The sequence below is a fragment of the Moschus berezovskii genome, chromosome 6, assembly GCF_049115385.1.
Source record: "Moschus berezovskii isolate FMDL1 chromosome 6, NW_MosBer_1.0, whole genome shotgun sequence".
NCBI lineage: Eukaryota > Metazoa > Chordata > Mammalia > Artiodactyla > Moschidae > Moschus > Moschus berezovskii.
This window is the reverse complement of record NC_142465.1, coordinates 86,774,947-86,792,466: the sequence shown is the minus strand read 5'-3', so window position 1 is coordinate 86,792,466 and position 17,520 is coordinate 86,774,947. Positions and strand designations below refer to the sequence as shown.

The following is a 17,520-nucleotide window of genomic DNA, read 5'->3' as shown; positions in this document are numbered from 1 at the left end:
TGCTATATTTATACTCGATCACTTCTGACTTCAAACTTAAATTCCATGGCTCAGAAGTTGCTCATACATGTAGGCAACTAAGAAATAGAACAAACCTGTTTTCTTAATTGCAGGGAGCCTTAGTTTTTTCTTTGCATATTTTCTTTCCAAATTGGTAAATATATCACACAATATTGGACTTACTATAGACTTTTCCCCCAAAGGTCTTGGCCAGTTTCAGTATCAGAAAGATTTTGATAATCGTTATTTCTTAAATGTGTGTAACAACCTTAGCCTTCGTTGTTGACTAAGCCCTGAAATCTTTGTTTCTTGAAAGTTTTAAATTCTATTCAGAAGTTCTCTTCTGTCCCTCTGATTCCAGTAAGAACGTGATTTCAGGTCCATTTGTTTTTGCTTCTTGGACAGCCTTTTGGGTCACCTCTGCAGTTTGTTTACTCAGTTTATCTGATGGTCAAAGGTAGAGACTGAAGAAGAGGGGTAAGAGTTTGTTTTCTTACAAAGTAAGTATGTTTTTCTCAATTGTGGTCATTTTTTATAAAAACAGCAGTGATAGGGAACAAATAAAATTCTGAAGAAATCTCAAGGAGGAAGAAAAATTATTTTTTAGTAACCCTAGTTTGTTGGGAAACCTTCAGACAATTTGTATATATTTGAAAGAAAAGTAAGTAACCCTTTAAAAGAATGTGTATACAAATAATTTTTAAAGATAGTTTCCCAGATAACTGGGAAATCTTGATATTCCCTTTAAATTGCATGTTTTTTTTTTTGTTTGTTTTTTACTAGTGTATTAAGAAATATATATGAGGAGGAAATGCAACCCACTCCAACCCATTTTCTTCCCTGGAAAATCCCATGGACAGAGGAGAGTGGCAGGGTTCATGGGGTTGAAAAGAATGGACACAACTGAGCGACTGAACACACACACACATACTTACTACAAATAGCTGTTTAATGTCTGTTCTCCCACTAAAACATATTTTCAAGGATGAGGCTAAGGATCTACAGTGTAAGATCATTAGAGACGGTAATTCAGTTTTCTACACTTAAAGAGTCGGAATATAAAACCTAGGGGGTGAGTCTGGTGCACGGAGTGGACAGAGCTTGAAATACCTAGAGCTGACATTTGCCCTGGGAGAACAATGTATACAACCGAGGAACAGAAACAACACTCCCAACGTTTATTCAACAGAAAACTCAGAAATCTCTGCCATAATTATTGGGAGGCATGTTTTAGAAAATGAAGAGGATGGATTAGGATTGAGAAAGATTAATCAATTGAACATAGAAAATTATATATAAGATCAAGAAGCTCTTTTGTTCAAACCACTAAAAGATTTCATTAACATATGTGACAGTAATATGACCTTAACAGGAGAAAAATATTATGGTGTTTCCCTCCTGTATCTTTTTTCCATACTCACTAGGAAAGTGGAGACTTGTAGTCCAGCAGGGATTTCAAGCGTGGACTTTTGAACCATATTGCCTATGGAATCTGGCTTTGCTACATACTAGCTGTGTGACTTTCAGCAATATACTTAGCTTTTTTTCTCCTGTTTCCTCACCTGTAAAATAGCAGTATGATGGTTAATGAAAACACAGAGTTCTAAATATTCAAGTCAATACACATACAGCACTTAGAACTGTATCTCTAATGTGCTGAGTAACTGCAGGGGTCAGAATTGTGAAGCCTGGCAAAGGGTACACTATTCAAGAAATGGAAATAATCACAAAAAGCAGTTATGTTTATCAAACATCGGCCGCCTTTAGATAGTGGTATGAATGGGCATCCATGCTTTTTGTTTTTCCTTTATTTTAACCAAATTGCTCATCTTAAGAAAACTAAAACTTATACTCTTGAAAACTTAAAATGCTTTCATCTTTCATCAGTAAGAGAACTCCTTCTGATGGGCACATTTTTTCATTTGCCTGGGTCCTGACTTTCTCTGCCCTGGTTTATACTGGCCGTACTGCTTTCGACAGCATCCAGATGCCAGGATGATTATACAAGAGCAAAGAAAGATGACAGAGGTGCAGAGGGCCACAGGAACCAGCCACGTCTTTGCACCAGTCACAGGTGCCCCATCAGGTGTTGAGTCTTCATTCTCAGATGTATGGTTTCTGCTGTTGTACCCTTTGGTTTTGTTTAGTAATTGTTTACTGCTGCTGAGTTGGGAGGGACTAGGCATATGAGAAATTTTTGTGTCTATGGGCACAAAGAAAGGAGAAACAGTCTTGTTATCTGGATTGTTGATGAAGTCAGTACTGGCTGACACAGTATTTATCTTTGTGGTAACGGAGTCATTCAGGGCAATGAATCTTGCCCAAGGGTCTGTGGTCCATTCCTTGGAGTACCTAGTATTTTTTGTGGTTGCCAACAAATCTTGATGTGCGGTTGGTGACGGAGCCTCTATTGAGGGCAGCATTTGGTTTATCATGGTGGTTTGTTGTTTATCTAAATACATAGCTTTTAGAATCCTTAGTCTCTCCCATGGATCAGATGAAGAACGGGTATTTAGATATGTGGGCAGTGATTGTTCAAAAACCAGCAAATCAGGATCTATACCTGAAAGATAAGTAAGGCATCATTTGTTTCTGGTTTAGCAGAGAGGGCCCTAAAGTACAGTTTCGTGAAGTCCTGGATTTTGCCTCTCCGAGTTATGCCGCTGCCGCCGCTGAGTCACTTCAGTCGTGTCCGACTCTGTGCGACCCCCTAGACGGAAGCCCACCAGGCTCCCCCATCCCTGGGATTCTCCAGGCAAGAACTAAGCTAATTGAAAGTTCCCCGAGTGCACATTTCTCAAAGGCTTTGAGACAGACTGACCACATTTGGATTCTTAACTTTCTAAGACATCTTCTGTTGCGAATAAACTTGGCTACATCATAGAGAAAACTTTGTATCTGCCAGGGCTTTGAGGCAACAATAGCAGTGTGTGAGGGCAAGAACTTCAGAAACAGTAACCATTTGATATGAGTAACGTTTTAGAGTTAAAGAAAATGAGGCCTGAGAAGTGTAGCTATTCAAAATTATTAGCAGAGCCCTCAATCTCATCCCTTCCCAGCGCCTCCCGTCTTCAGTGTGTGTTCTCTCTCCTCTCATAAAATCCTGTGCGGCTGGCTTCAGAACTCAACAGCTTTCCAGTCGTCACAGTTTCCCTTTCAGCCTCTCTTGTTCCCTCTCTCTCTCAACACACCAACATCCACTTCCTTCCTTTCCTTTCTGACTTTGTCTTGTGCTTTCTGTCATGTTTCCATCCTCTATTCTGCCAAAATTCTGCTGCTAGAGTGGTCAGTACCTTCCCTCTTTCCTGACTGCTGGGTGTCACTGTTTTGGCTTTTCTCTTGTCCTTGACTCTGATGGCCACCTCTCCTTGAATTCTTCTTCCCTGACTCCCTGCACTGGGAGAAAAGTTATGACCAACCTGCTGCTGCTGCTAAGTCACTTCAGTCGTGTCCGACTCTGTGTGACCCCATAGACGGCAGCCCACCAGGCTCCCCCGTCCCTGGGATTCTCCAGGCAAGAACACTGGAGTGGGTTGCCATTTCCTTCTCCAATGTGTGAAAGTGAAAGTGAAGTTGCTCAGTCGTGTCCGACCCTTAGCGACCCCACGGACTGCAGCCTACCAGGCTCCTCCATCCATGGGATTTTCTAGGCAAGAGTACTGGAGTGGCTTGCCATTGCCTTCTCCGATGACCAACCTAGACAACATATTTAAAAGCAGAGACATTACTTTGCCAACAAAGGTCTGTCTAGTCAAGGCAATGGTTTTTCCGGTAGTCATGTATGGATGTGAGAGTTGGACTATAAAGAAAGCTGAGCGCTGAAGAACTGATGCTTTCGAACTGTGGTGTTGGAGAAGACTCTTGAGAGTCCCTTGGACTGCAAGGAGATCCAACCAGTCCATCCTAAAGGAAATCAGCCCTGAATATTCATGGGAAGGACTGATGCTAAAGCTGAAACTTCAGTACTTTGGCTACCTGATGCGAAGAATTGACTCATTGGAAAAGACCCTGATGCTGGGAAAGACTGAAGGCAGGAGGAGAAGGAGACGACAGAGGAAGAGATGGTTGGATGGCACCACCGACTCAATGGCCATAACTCTGGGAGTTGGTGATGGACAGGGAGGCCTGGCGTGCTGCAGTCCATGGGGTTGCAAAGAGTTGGACACAACTGAGTGACTGATCTGAACTGACTCCCTGCACCCAGATTCCTTTGGCACTTTATCTCAGGCTGCCTGCGTCCCTTTTTTTCCTTCCTCTGTTGGTTCTCTTCTTGGTCTTAACTTTTTGCGTGATTTCTACAGTCTTTACTCCTTGGTTTTCTGTGGTATTTCTCTGCATTCCATATAACCTCCGCCCCTGACCACACCCCCACCTCCCCACCCACCCCGCTGCTGCCAAAAATATTATCCTCATTGTCACTACTACATTGATGGCCCTGAAATCCATGTGCTCAATTTTTCCCCTTTCTTGAACTCTGATCTCATTTCTCCTGTGCTCTACTGGATGTTCCCACCTAAACATCTCACATCACCACTGACATTTTCAGAACCATCATCTTATCTACCTGCTTGTCTTGTTCAGGGGCATCATCGTTCTTCCATCACCCATGATGGACTCTGCACTGCTAAGGGATTTTTGACTCCTCTGTTCTCTCTCTCTTTTTTGGGGGGGTGGGGGGGCGAGGGGGCTTCAGGGATCTTACTTCCCAGAGCAGAGATCAAACCTGTGCCCCTGCAGCAGAAGCACGGAGTCAACCACTGGACCACAGGGTTAAGACTTCTCTATCCAAAAACTAAGTGCTATCCAATCCCTTCCCGATATGCTGGTAACTATCCCTCTCCTTTGTTGCAAGTAAAATCACCTTGCTCTAGCCTGCATCCTGCTTATAATTTTCCTGGACTAAGATAACCAGACACATAACTCTAATGATAGCGTTTTCTCATTAAATACCTTTGTTGTTTCCATATTTCTGACAAAGTCAAACCAACACTCTACTCTGTTCTTTTGTTACCTGGCCTACCCTATCCTATGCATATTTCCATTGCAGCCCCAAATGTGCCCATACTGTAGCGACATCAGTGTTCTTACTTTCCTGGGGAGTGACATAGACTCCTTACCTCTACCTGCCCTCTTCCATGAAGCCTCCCCTGAATAATCGAGCTTTCTTTAGCCACCCACCCCCAACCTTTTGAGCCTTTGTACTTGAGGCAGTATCACTTGTTTTTAATTGAATTGTATGTCTTTAACTGTGAGACTTCTTTCCTTAGCTAGATTAGAAGGAACTTGAGGGCAGAGACACAGCTGCAGTGATAAACACAGCTTGTGGTCAACGAGCACAGATCAATGAAGATATTTACCTCCTTTGTATTGTGATGGCAAAAGTCGATCTTTGATGTTTACTAATCTGTACCCTGATATTATATACATGGGCAAAAGACACTTAAATAATGTGCTTTTCTAAAGTAAAACATACTGGTTATCTTGGGACCAGAAATTAATATGTGGCAGTAAGTGTATTTCCCATCCCCGAATCAATCTTTGTAGAATCCTTGTATATAGTGTCAGCAAACCTCAAAAGTGACATTTAGCATATTGTTTACTTCCTGGTTGTATTATTAACGACTATAGTAGAAATACCTATTTTGGCTCCTGTTGAAGGCTCTTGGGATAAATGAAATACAGTGTTCTTGTTCAGTCACATATGATTTGTTATCTGGGACAAAGTCATCCTTGCTGAACATGCCAAATTAATGAGAATTTCCTTTTACTTTCTGCCTTGGAAGCCCCAAACTTTTCCAGACAGTTCACTGGAAAATAATTATTTAGAGATTCATACATGGCTTTTTACAGTCAGTTTCTAGGTTATTTGCCTCTACTAAAATATTAGACATTCTTAGAACTACATACAAAGTACATAAATCATTACCATCTGTTATGTTATATAAAATGGCACTGGTTCCAGGCTCCAATATGCAGCTCTCCAGGGTTGGGCAGTGAACATGGAGGCAGTTGACACTGTCATGAATAGGATCGTGGAAGAAGACAGCCAGGTTACAGGACACTGAAAAGGAAGCAGGCAAAGTATGTCTGCTTGATTTCTGCAGCTTGATAACCTCTGAGTAGCTTATGTTTCCCACTCCAGTACTCTTGCCTGGAAAATCCCATGGATGGAGGAGCCTGGGAGGCTGCAGTCCGTGGGGTCACTAAGGGTCGGACACGACTAAGCGACTTCACTTTCACTTTTCACTTTCACACATTGGAGAAGGAAATGGCAACCCACTCCAGTGTTCTTGCCTGGAGAATCCCAGGGACAGGGGAGCCTGGTGGGCTTCCGTCTATGGGGTCACACAGAGTCGGACACGACTGAAGTGACTTAGCAGCAGCAGCAGCAGCAGCTTATGTTTCTTTCACAAACACTGGATTAACAGTTCATTGCAGGGCTGTTCAGACATCTTACTATGAACTGAGAGCAGCTATTTCTGTGAAGATGGGGAAATGCCTCTTCAAAAGAAAGCACTGATTTTTCTTTCAGTAATCTTTATACATTCCCATGATACATAGGATTACCTGGAATTATTTTGCAATCCCAGTATTTCATGTTCAGGAAAACTCAATTGACTACAAAAACTTCTTCCCAGAGGGGAGATTTATAATATCATAATATTCTAATCTGATGTTTACAATATGAAATTTCCAGGTGTAATACCCTCTTGGAATGCTAAGGAGTTCACCAGAGAAAGAAATAGGAAAATAAATGGGCAAATGCTATAACAGAAAGGGGAGTGACGGGAAGAACCAAAACAGCACTGACTGTTGCTGGAAGAGCTCAGGTGGTGTAGAGGCAGCAGTGTGTGTAAACATCACCGTGACCCCGACTGCAGGAGTGTGCGAACCCTATGCTGCTAAGCTATGTCCAGTGAAAAGCTAATCAGTGTCAAAGAGGAAGGGGGTAGACCGACAGGGTGGCTAGCGTTTGGAATTGTAGCGGGGGGATTGCTCTCCCCAGCTCCTTTTTTCTAAGGAGATTTGCTCCTTAAAAGATACCATATTATTTCTGGGTAACTTTTAAGTCAGATTTGTTGAGTGCAGACCTTCAGTCTTGTCATCCCTGTGGTGCAGCACAGATTTTCCTCCTGCTGCTGTATAGTAGGAACCATGTGATGGGGAATATTCATTGACCCAAAGTTACCAGCTTGTTTAATAAAATGAGATTACAGAGGGACAGTGTACTGTTACCAGACCTCAGAGTGTACCTGCAGCTGCTGCGGAACTGTTGGCAGGACCTGCTCTGCTTCTGTGTAAGGCTAACTGTGGGGATTACCTTTCCCCTGTTACTTCTGGGACACCCCATGTTTCTGCTCTCTTTATTTTTCCAGGAGGAAGAATAAGAGAAAAGTCAATAATTCATTGCTAATGCATTATAGATTACCAAGACATTTCCCCTGAGGACTGTGCTGTAAAGTTTAAGGAAAAGGAAGAAAGAATGTCATTCCAATTTAGACATCTGAATTTCTGATAAGAAAGCAGTGGATCCTGTAGGGACTAATTTTTTATGATCTTTTACATTCTTCACGTGTATTTCAGGGTCCCAGCTCTGAGTAGATTAGCTACTGCAGGATGGTAGCATTTTGAAATTCTGGCTTCCAGGTAAAAATGGATGTGTGTTCGTGCCTTTTCTTCTTCTGGAGAAGGAAAACCACAACCCCACAAGACTCTAAAATCCTGAAATTCCAAATGGATGCTTTTAGTATCCCTGAAAGTCCATAGGCCACAGTTTCCCTGGTGTAGAGAATCAGGTAAATTCATGGCATGGGAAAAATGGGGAAAAATTATCACCCCTCCCTCATCTGCTCTCAGTGAATGTTTCTGGGGTTATAAGCATCTGGAAGCTGAATATTTGCTACCCTTTTCAAAATTTCCCTTTAATAAATTAATTGCTCTCTTTTGTGCCTGATAAAATTTGAGGGCTTAGTCTGTGACAGCTTCTTACACTGTGGTCTCTTAACAGACAGTTTAGATTCTCCAAGGAGCTCCAATTTGCATCCTAGAAATCTTAGATGGATAATTGGGTAAGAGGCAATTAATGTCAGTATGAGACCACAGGAAGAAAGTGTGGAACAAGAGAATTATTTTAAAGTGCTGTGTCACTTTTGTTCCTTAGTTTTCAAATCTTGGAAAAATGAAATAAATGAAGTCAAATGTAACTTGAAATTCTGCAACAATGAAGCATTTTTCTAATTACAGGCCTTGATTGTATTATATGAATGATATTTAACCCTGATTCCACATCTCATACCCAAAAAAAATTCTGTCAGGGTATTTTGTAGATTTCTTTCTTCCTCCCTCCCTCCCCTGCTTCTTTCTCCCGTCCTTCCTTCCTTTCTTTTCCTTTCTTCCTTTTTCTAGTTGATATATATCTCCCTATTTCTTTCAAAACATGAATCACAATCTAGATCCTATTCAATACATTCCCACATTTGGTCAGCCCAAGCGAGCACATTTCAAAAGTGTGATATGATACTAATATCACCGAAAGAACTTTGAAAAGGAAATTATTATAAATACTTTTCAAATTACATATGCTATATTCTGGGCTATAGAAATATTGTTAGTTAGCCCTCAAGGAAGTATTTTCATTTAGCACTTCAGTGAAGAGAAGAGGTTCTCTGTTACCAGCTGGTTCACAGCCTCCTGGGTCACTGCTAGATTTATAAACCAAGCTGGCACTGACCTCAACTGCAAAGTCAGTCTCTCCCTCTCTGCCCATTTCCTCCTTCAGGGCATCTTCCCTAGTCTGGGTTAGCTGTTCACTGGACCCTCTGCCAAGCGCTCCTTCCTCAGGCCCTCATTTAAGAAGTTTGCCCCAATTTTCTCAGGTCTATCACGGACACTTACCATCCTTCCTAAGACAGCAGTTCCGACTGCACTTCTGACCGGTGTTTTCAGAGTAATACCTCAGGAACTGGGCCCCCAGCTTCTGAGACTCCTCCAGGTCAATCAGAAGACCTGGGAAGCGACGGATCCAGCAGTCTCTGTAAAACACGGTGGGTGAGCAGAGAGAGTCTAAGGTCCCTCCCATGCTCAGGAGCAGTATCACATCCACTGCTACCACGGCCGCACGCATTTCCCTGGAATGAAGACTCGGCAATAAGTCTGGTGACCAGACAGATGCTGGAGCTGACCATCAGGGTTCAGAACAGCTGGGATTTCAGGGCTACTGTGAAGGAAGAGCTTCCTTGGAACTTTGTGAAGAGTCACTTTCTAGAAAAATGAAGCGGCTCTTTGACTGCACGTTGAGTTTTCTTTTGTTTCTTCCCAGCTGCACCCCACACCTGGGACTTGGTGACTTGCTGGTGTTAATTCTGAACACTTTCCAGGCCATTTCAGTACTCTGTCCTTTAGCCTGGTAGATGTAGATTCTCTCCTCTGCTTTTCTTCTTTCTCTGAAAGGGAAGTCACAGACACCTTTTACCAAGTAAATATAAAGACAATTCAAAATCCTAGCCAAGAGTCTTTCTGAGTAAAACAACAGTTCAGTCACTTGACGTCAGATAAAGGAAGGATCCATTTCACCAGGAAACAAGACATCATTTTGTCAGCATACTTCTGTCAGTTTCTTTAAGAAACTTGTGACTGCAGGTTTTTTTTTCAGTGATATTTTTTCTTTGAATTGAAGTTCTAATATTCAGAATCACTGGAAAAAAATAAAAAGTAAATGAAAAGTGAAAATGAAAAATGAAAAAAATTTTAACTTTGCAGCGATTTTGAAAACACTGAATATGAATCCTGGTCACTTCTGGAGTCAGGCATTTTTTGCAAAGGCCAGCCACATGCTTTTTGAAAAGATAAAAGATCCAGCCAAGAATATTCTAATAACGTAGATGGAATACAACACCCATTAAAGTGTATTTTGTTCAATCAAGAGTTAAAAGCATAGTAGAAAATTGTGAAGAAGTTCAATTTGGGGGTTTTCTGCTATTTATGTTTTCAAGTTACAAAGAAAACTTTGTGAAGCACATACATAAAGGCATCTCTGAAGCAGATGTAGTTACAGGAAATGTGCATTAGGGAAATAGTTTTAAATTTCTAAATATTAATAAAGTTACTTCCATTGCAATGCCAAAACATTTGAAAAAATATTAAAGGCCGTGAAAATGGCCTCTTTTGTGAAGATTGTGTTCCATATTCCACAATATCCAAGATGAAATTGGTTCAAAGCATAGAACTGTTGCTTTTTTATATCCATTTTTATACAAAGCACTAGTGGTAATTAGTTTGGGGTATAAAGTACTGTGAGTGCTTAGTCGCTTCAGTCGTGTCTGACAAGAGTCATGCAATGTCATGGACTGTAGCCTGCCAAGCTCCTCTGTCAATGGGATTCTCCAGGCAAGAATATTAGAGTGGATTGCCATTTCCTTCTCCAGGGGATCTTCTCGACCTAGGGATCAAACCCATGCCTCCTGCATCTCCTGCATTGCAGGCGGATTCTTTACCACTGAGCCACTGGGGAAGCCCAAAAAGTACTGTACTGCTTTTTAAAAAATGAAAAAAGGTGAAAAATTTCCCTCCTGTGATCTGTTTATCATACACTTTGAACTTTCATCTCTCCACCTGTCTACTAATAATAGCGTAATTATATCTTTTGATTTTTAGAAAGATATAATACATACAATATTAGTAATTAATAATAAAGAGGATGACAGTGAAAAGGCTGATTAACTCAAAAAATTTTCTTCTGAGCAAAAATTAGAATAAGTCTTAACCTTGCATAAGCCAGACAAAATATACTAAAAATAATAAATATTTTATTCTAATAAACTTCTTTTAGAAAACAAGTTTCAGTTGCTTACCTGCGAACAGGCTTTCATCTGTTCAGAGGAAAGAGGGAAGAAAGGCTTCCTAAAGGCAAAAGCAGGAGACGGATGAGGAACAAAGGAGCGCTCCCGTTTTTCCCTGAGATTCCAGTAGCTGTCTGCATTAGTGCAAACGCTGGGGACATAAACTGGAAAGTCAACTTTCTAACCTCCACATCTTGCAGTCACGTTAAACCGGGCTTCTTTTGTGTGATATATAATTCCTTGAAGTGCTCGTGTTTCTGGCAGGGGTAAGGGAACAATCCACAGTTGTTTAATCGTGTTGCTCTCAGATGATGTTCACGGGGAGATCAAGGTTGCATTTTAAAGAATCTACAAGTTCCCATGTAAAAGCAGGCTTTAAATTTTTAAAAACAAATTTTGGGGTGATTGTTAAACATTGAGTCTGGAAACAGATAACTTCTTGGAGCCAGCTATTTTGAAAAGAAGAGATTAAAAACAGGACAGCGGAGGGGCAGAGGGAGGAAACTACAATGATCTGAGATAGGGCCTGGAACCATCCTCCCAAGAGACTGATTCAGTAGCTCTTATATGGGAACCAGGGTTCTAATCTTTATATGAAGTATCTCAGGTGATTTCCTAAGAAGTCTGGAAAACACTGAAATAAAGTGAAAGTTTCGGCTACATGAAGATGCTCAGCCCAAATTAAATACAGCCATTTTAAGAACTGTTCTACTTTAAACATTTAAATTGCCCCCATGCTTTAATGAAAGCAAGAAATTTCAGTCTTATTAAAAAAACAAAAAGGAAACAACTGTTTTAGAAATACTGGAGGGACTAAAAAATAGATATAAACAATTTTTAAGTGGCAGTGAGGTAACAGCAGACACTAAATTCAAAAGATGTTTAAAAAACAGTCAATATTTCATCTTTTTTAAAAGATAGTAAATGTAGTATTTACTTAACATTTTCATTTCACCAGTTCATAAAATTGATGGAAATCATTTTTTAAAATGGGGCCTGAGAAATTGGAATATATTGTTAATTTTTCTTAAAATGTTTTGTTTTTGTTAAATGGATATACAAATGGCAATCCACTCCAGTGTTCTTACTGGGATGATTATCCCAGTGGACAGAGGAGCCTGGTGGGCTACAGTCCATGGGGTCACAGAGAGTCACACACAACTGAGTGACTGGGCATGAGCAAGCACTTTAAAAACCTAAATCATACAGAAAAGTACCAAAAGAAATAATAATCATTCAAGATCTTACAATCTTAAATCTTTTGGTAAACATCCTTCCAGACATCTCCATAAAAAAATACACATGTACAATTTTACAAAAAATGGATTCATACAGTTTCAGAAACTGTTTTTAAAATATCCAATGTAAAATCATATGTTCAATGTCTCTAAAGAAAGCTCTGCATCCAAAGTTGTAACAGTTCTATGGTATTCATTCTGCTCATATACCAAAATGTACACCTCAATTTCCTCAGCTGTAGAAGAGTATTAAAATAGATTGCAATCCATGTAAAGCACTTACAACACATAATAAACATTCAATAAATGTTAGCTATTGCTATTGTTATATGTTGTTTTTCAATCTTTTATTATTCAAAGCCACATTGTGATAAACATCTTGTACTTTGATTTTTATTCTAGGTCAAAAGGTATATTTTCCATAAATTCTTTATTTTTCTTTTAAAATCTTTTTCTTATTTTTGGCTGTGCCAAGCAACTTAGTTCCTTGAAGAGAGAAAAAGTGAACGTTGCTCAGTCGTGTCTGACTCTTTGCAACCCCATGGACTGTAGCCCACCAGGTTCCTCTCCCCATGAAATTCTCCAGGCAAGAATACTGGAGTAGGTAGCCATTCTCTTCTCCAGGGGATCTTCCCAACACAGATCAAAACCGGTCTCCTGAATTGCAGGCAGATTCTTTACTGTCTGAGCAACCAGGGAAGTCCATTAGTTCCCTGACCAGGGATCAAACCTGTGTCCCCTGCAGTGGAAGCCCAGAGACTTAACCACCAGGAAAGTCTGTCCATAAATTCTTAAAGAAATAGTCTAACTTTGTGTTTGACCCTTACTTTAGATTTTAGCAAAACAGATTGTTATGTGTTTGAAGTGAATCATGGTGCCACAAAGGTCAGTCAATAACAGATCAATCAATAACAGATCTATAGAAGTGCATCTCCCTATCAAGCTACCAACAATATTTTTCACAGAACTAGAACAAATAATCTCACAATTTGTATGGAAATACAAAAAACCTCGAATAGCCAAAGCAATCTTGAGGAAGAAGAATGGAATTGGGGGAATTAACCTGCCGGACTTTAGGCTCTATTACAAAGCCACAGTCATCAAGACAGTATGGTACTGGCATAAAGACAGAAATATAGATCAATGGAACAAAATAGAAAGCCCAGAGATAAATCCACGCTCCTATGGACACCTTATCTTCGACAAAGGAGGCAAGAATATAAAATGGAGAAAAGACAGTCTCTTTAACAAGTGGTGCTGGGAAAACTGGTCAGCCACTTGTAAAAGAATGAAACTAGAACACTTCCTAACACCATACACCAAAATAAACTCAAAATGGATTAAAGATCTAAATGTAAGACCAGAAACTATAAAACTCCTAGAGGAGAACGTAGGCAAAACACTCTCCGACATAAATCACAGCAGGATCCTCCAAGACCCACCTCCCAGAATATTGGAAATAAAAGCAAAAATAAACAAATGGGACCTAATTAAAATCAAAAGCTTCTGCACAGCAAAGGAAACTCTAAGCAAGGTGAGAAGACAGCCTTCAGAATGGGAGAAAATAATAGCAAATGAAGCAACTGATAAAGGATTAATCTCCAAATTATACAAGCAGCTCCTGCAGCTTAATTCCAGAAAACTAAGTGACCCAATCAAAAAATGGGCCAAAGAACTAAACAGACATTTCTCCAAAGAAGACATAAAGATGGCTAATAAACACATGAAAAAATGCTCAACATCCCTCATCATCAGAGAAATGCAAATCAAAACCACAATGAGATACCATTTCACACCAGTCAGAATGGCTGCTATCCAAAAGTCTACATGCAATAAGTGCTGGAGAGGGTGTGGAGAGAAGGGAACCCTCTTACACTGTTGGTGGGAATGCAAACTAGTACAGCCACTATGGAGAACAGTGTGGAGATTCCTCAGAAAAATGGAAATAGAACTGCCATATGATCCAGCGATCGCACTCCTGGGCATACACACCGAGGAAACCAGAATTGAAAGAGACACATGTACTCCAATGTTCATTGCAGCACTGTTTATAATAGCCAGGACATGGAAGCAACCTAGTTGTCCATCTGCAGATGAATGGATAAGAAAGCTTTGGTACATATACACAATGGAGTATTTCTCAGCCATCAAAAAGAATGCATTTGAATCAGTTTTAATGAGGTGGATGAAATTGGAGCCAATTATACAGAGTGAAGTAAGCCAGAAAGAAGAACATCAATACCGTATATTAACGCATATATATGGAATTTAGAAAAATGGTAACCTGAACCCTGTATAAGAGACTGCAAAAGAGTCATAGGCATTTAGAACAGTCTTTGGGACTCTGTGGGAGAGGGTGAAGGTGGAATGATTGGGGAGAATGGAATTGTAGCATGTATATTATCATAAGTGACCAGTCCAGGTTCGACGCATAAATTTTCCTCTGTTCATTTCTTTGCATTTGTGCTTTTTTAATAAAATTCTTTTAAAAAATTAAAAAAAAAAGAATAAAAAATAAAATAAAATAAAATAAAATGCCAGTCCTTCCCAACTTTATTTATAGACTCAACATAATTTCAATCAAAATCCCAGAAAGCTCTCTTGTAGATCTTGATAAACTGATTCTAAAGTTTACACAGAAAAGCAAAAGATCTTGCATGACCAACACAATATAGAAGAACAAAGCTGAAAGACTCACGTTATCTAATTACCAAATTTACTATAACGCTATAGTAATCAAAACAAGATGTGAACAGTGAACGAAGAGACACATAGATCCATAAAACAGAAGAGATCCACACAAATGTAGATAACTGATCTTTGACAAAAAAGCAAAGGCAACTTAACTGACCAGGAAGAAATCCACACAAATGTAGATAACTGATCTTTGACAAAAAAGCAAAGGCAACTTAACTGAAAATGGATAGTCTTGTCAACAAATGATGCTGTAACAACTGGATTGCAACTACACATACACACACACACACAATCCAGGTAGAAATAGACTTTACACCTCACGTGAAAAGTCAAAATTGATCACAGACTTATATTTAAAATGTGAAACTATAAAACTTCTTGTTGAAAACACAATAGAAAAATCTCCATGAACTTGGGTTTACTGGTGAGTTTTAAAATATGACATCAATAGCAAAAGTTTTGAAAAGCACAGATATTTGAAAGGAAAACAATTGCTAAGTTGAACTTTCTTCCATTTAAAAATTTGTGATCCATGAAAGAAAACCCCCAGATTGCTTGTCTTTCTCCCAATGTCTCCTCAGACAAAGGAGAAAATACTTGCAAAACATGTTTCTGAGGACGGACTAATAATATCAAATAATAACTTGTCACACCAATACTTCTTATGTCTATATAATTTTTTTTTATTTTGCTTTGCTGGGTCTTCATTTCTGTGAAGGAAAAAAAAAAAAAAAGAAGTGCATCTCTAGTTATAGAGAAGCAACATTTTCATGAAGCTTAATAGTAATTTTAGGTTCTTGGTAAATAAAGTTTATACTGTTTTGACTGCATTTCCAGCTTAACAGAAAACTTACTTCATGAGTTAGTAAAATAATTTGATCTTTAAGAGACTTTCAACTCTAAATGACGTTACTATCACGTCAGGGGCCAATACAGGATCAGCACCTAGCACTGTCAAACTGACACCTTAGATTACCTGCCCAAGATCTGCTCTGATAATATTATTGGGCGTGAATTACATTCTAATGCATGTGCTTCTTTGAGTATGATTTTTTTTTCCTTTGGTCCATTTTTAAAAAGCAAGAAAACACCAGTCTAAGGCATATCTATGACACCTGGGAAACAAAAGCATCCACCGGTGAAAGATTCTAAAGGGACTGAGGAGAGACTAAGAGCCTGTTCTAGGCTGACCCACTGAATCTGGCATTGTTGCTGATGGAGGCACAAATTCCAGGTTCAAGAGTCTTTGACACAGGGGCACCTCCTGGCCGGTTTCCCAGGCTAACACTGGAAGTGAATCATTGTCTTTCCAAACAGGATGCTACTGTCATGATCACGCACCCACAAAGAACCTTAGATGTCTCCACTACTTGCTCACTGAGAACAGAAGTGTGAGAGGTCCCATGTGAGACCGGAGTTTTATCAGTAATGATCTAAAGCCCACGTGAAACAAAGGGAACGCTAGAAGTTTTCCCCAAAATCCAAGAAAATACCTTAAAAGAGACAAGTCATAGGTCCATCTTTGTTTCCTTCACTTTTCCCAGGGAGGCCAGAATCTACTAGAATTTTCTTCCTGGTCTTTACATTTTTAGTTCCTTCTTCATAGTGTAGTATAAAGAAAATAAGGGATGACAATATCTCATGATGAAGCTGCTAAATTACACAGTGTGTGTGCTCAGTCATGTCCGACTTTGTGACCCACGGACTGAAGGCTGCCAGTCTCCTCTATCCATGGGATTTTCCAGGCAAGAATACTGGAATGGGTTGCCATTTCCTTCTCCAGGGGATCATCCTGACCCAAGGATCGAACCCGTGTCTCCTGCATTGGTAGGTGGATCCTTTACTACTGCACCAGGTGCGCCACCTGGGAAGCCCTAAATCACACAGAAAGAAGCACCATGTAACTGAACAATGTGTTGAAATGATTTCATGTTTTAGGATATGACTTCCTTCTCTGGTTTTTAACCTTTCCCCTCCTTAACATAATCGCTTCCCTGGTGGATCTGTGGTAAAGAATCCACCTGCCAATGGAGGAGATGCAGGAGATCCCTGGGTTGGGAAGATACCCTAGAGAAGGAAATGTCAACCCACTCCAGTATTCCTGTTCAGATAAACCCCATGGACAGAGCAACCTGGTGGGCTACAGTCTGTGGGGTCGCAAAGAGTCTGAAATGATTCAGTAGCTGAACAAACAACAACTTCCTAACAGAAGATGTTAGTCAGCACTGTAGGAGGTTATCTTTTGTTTGAAATATGGGGCATTGTACTCATGAAGAAGTTACTATTTTACACTTTGTCATTCATAAAGAAAGATGAAGCTTGTTAAAAAAATCCAAGGACATATTTTCCCCAGGTTGAGGACTACTATATTTGGCTCTCAATTTCTGGTCAAAGAAAGTTTCCAAGGGGCTTTTGTTAAGAGTGAACACACACACAAACACTATTCCCTCCCAATCCTAACCCTTCTTCTACTCAAAGGTAACCTAATAATTACCACCTACTCCCCCTTTCTAGGATTAATTCTCCTCTTATGAGCAACACAAGATCCTTATATGAGGTGCGCTTTCTACTTGCAGTGTTCAGTGGGAGAAGATGGGGAAGCAGTAGTCTTGCTTAAGTGGTCCTCAGTTGGTGGGGGTCAGGGGTCAGGGAGGGGTAAGAGGGTGGCCAGAAAAACCACCTCTGTAGGAAAATACGAGCAAAAGCCTCCAGACCTTTCGCCCAGAGATAACATTCCAGGGTGACTA

The 17,520-nt window shown here is 40.1% G+C and overlaps 1 protein-coding gene across 1 annotated transcript; it reads right to left on the bottom strand.

The window, feature by feature from the left end:
* Positions 1–1,883: 1,883 nt before the first annotated feature.
* On the bottom strand, positions 1,884–10,943 carry MANSC4 (MANSC domain containing 4). Its single transcript, XM_055396387.2, has 4 exons — positions 10,851–10,943; positions 8,896–9,443; positions 5,927–6,061; positions 1,884–2,563 (listed from the first exon to the last, which is right to left on the bottom strand). The coding sequence occupies exons 2-4, from the start codon at positions 9,122–9,124 to the stop codon at positions 1,884–1,886; spliced, it is 1,044 nt and encodes a 347-aa protein (XP_055252362.2). The 5' UTR covers positions 9,125–9,443; positions 10,851–10,943.
* Positions 10,944–17,520: the final 6,577 nt, after the last annotated feature.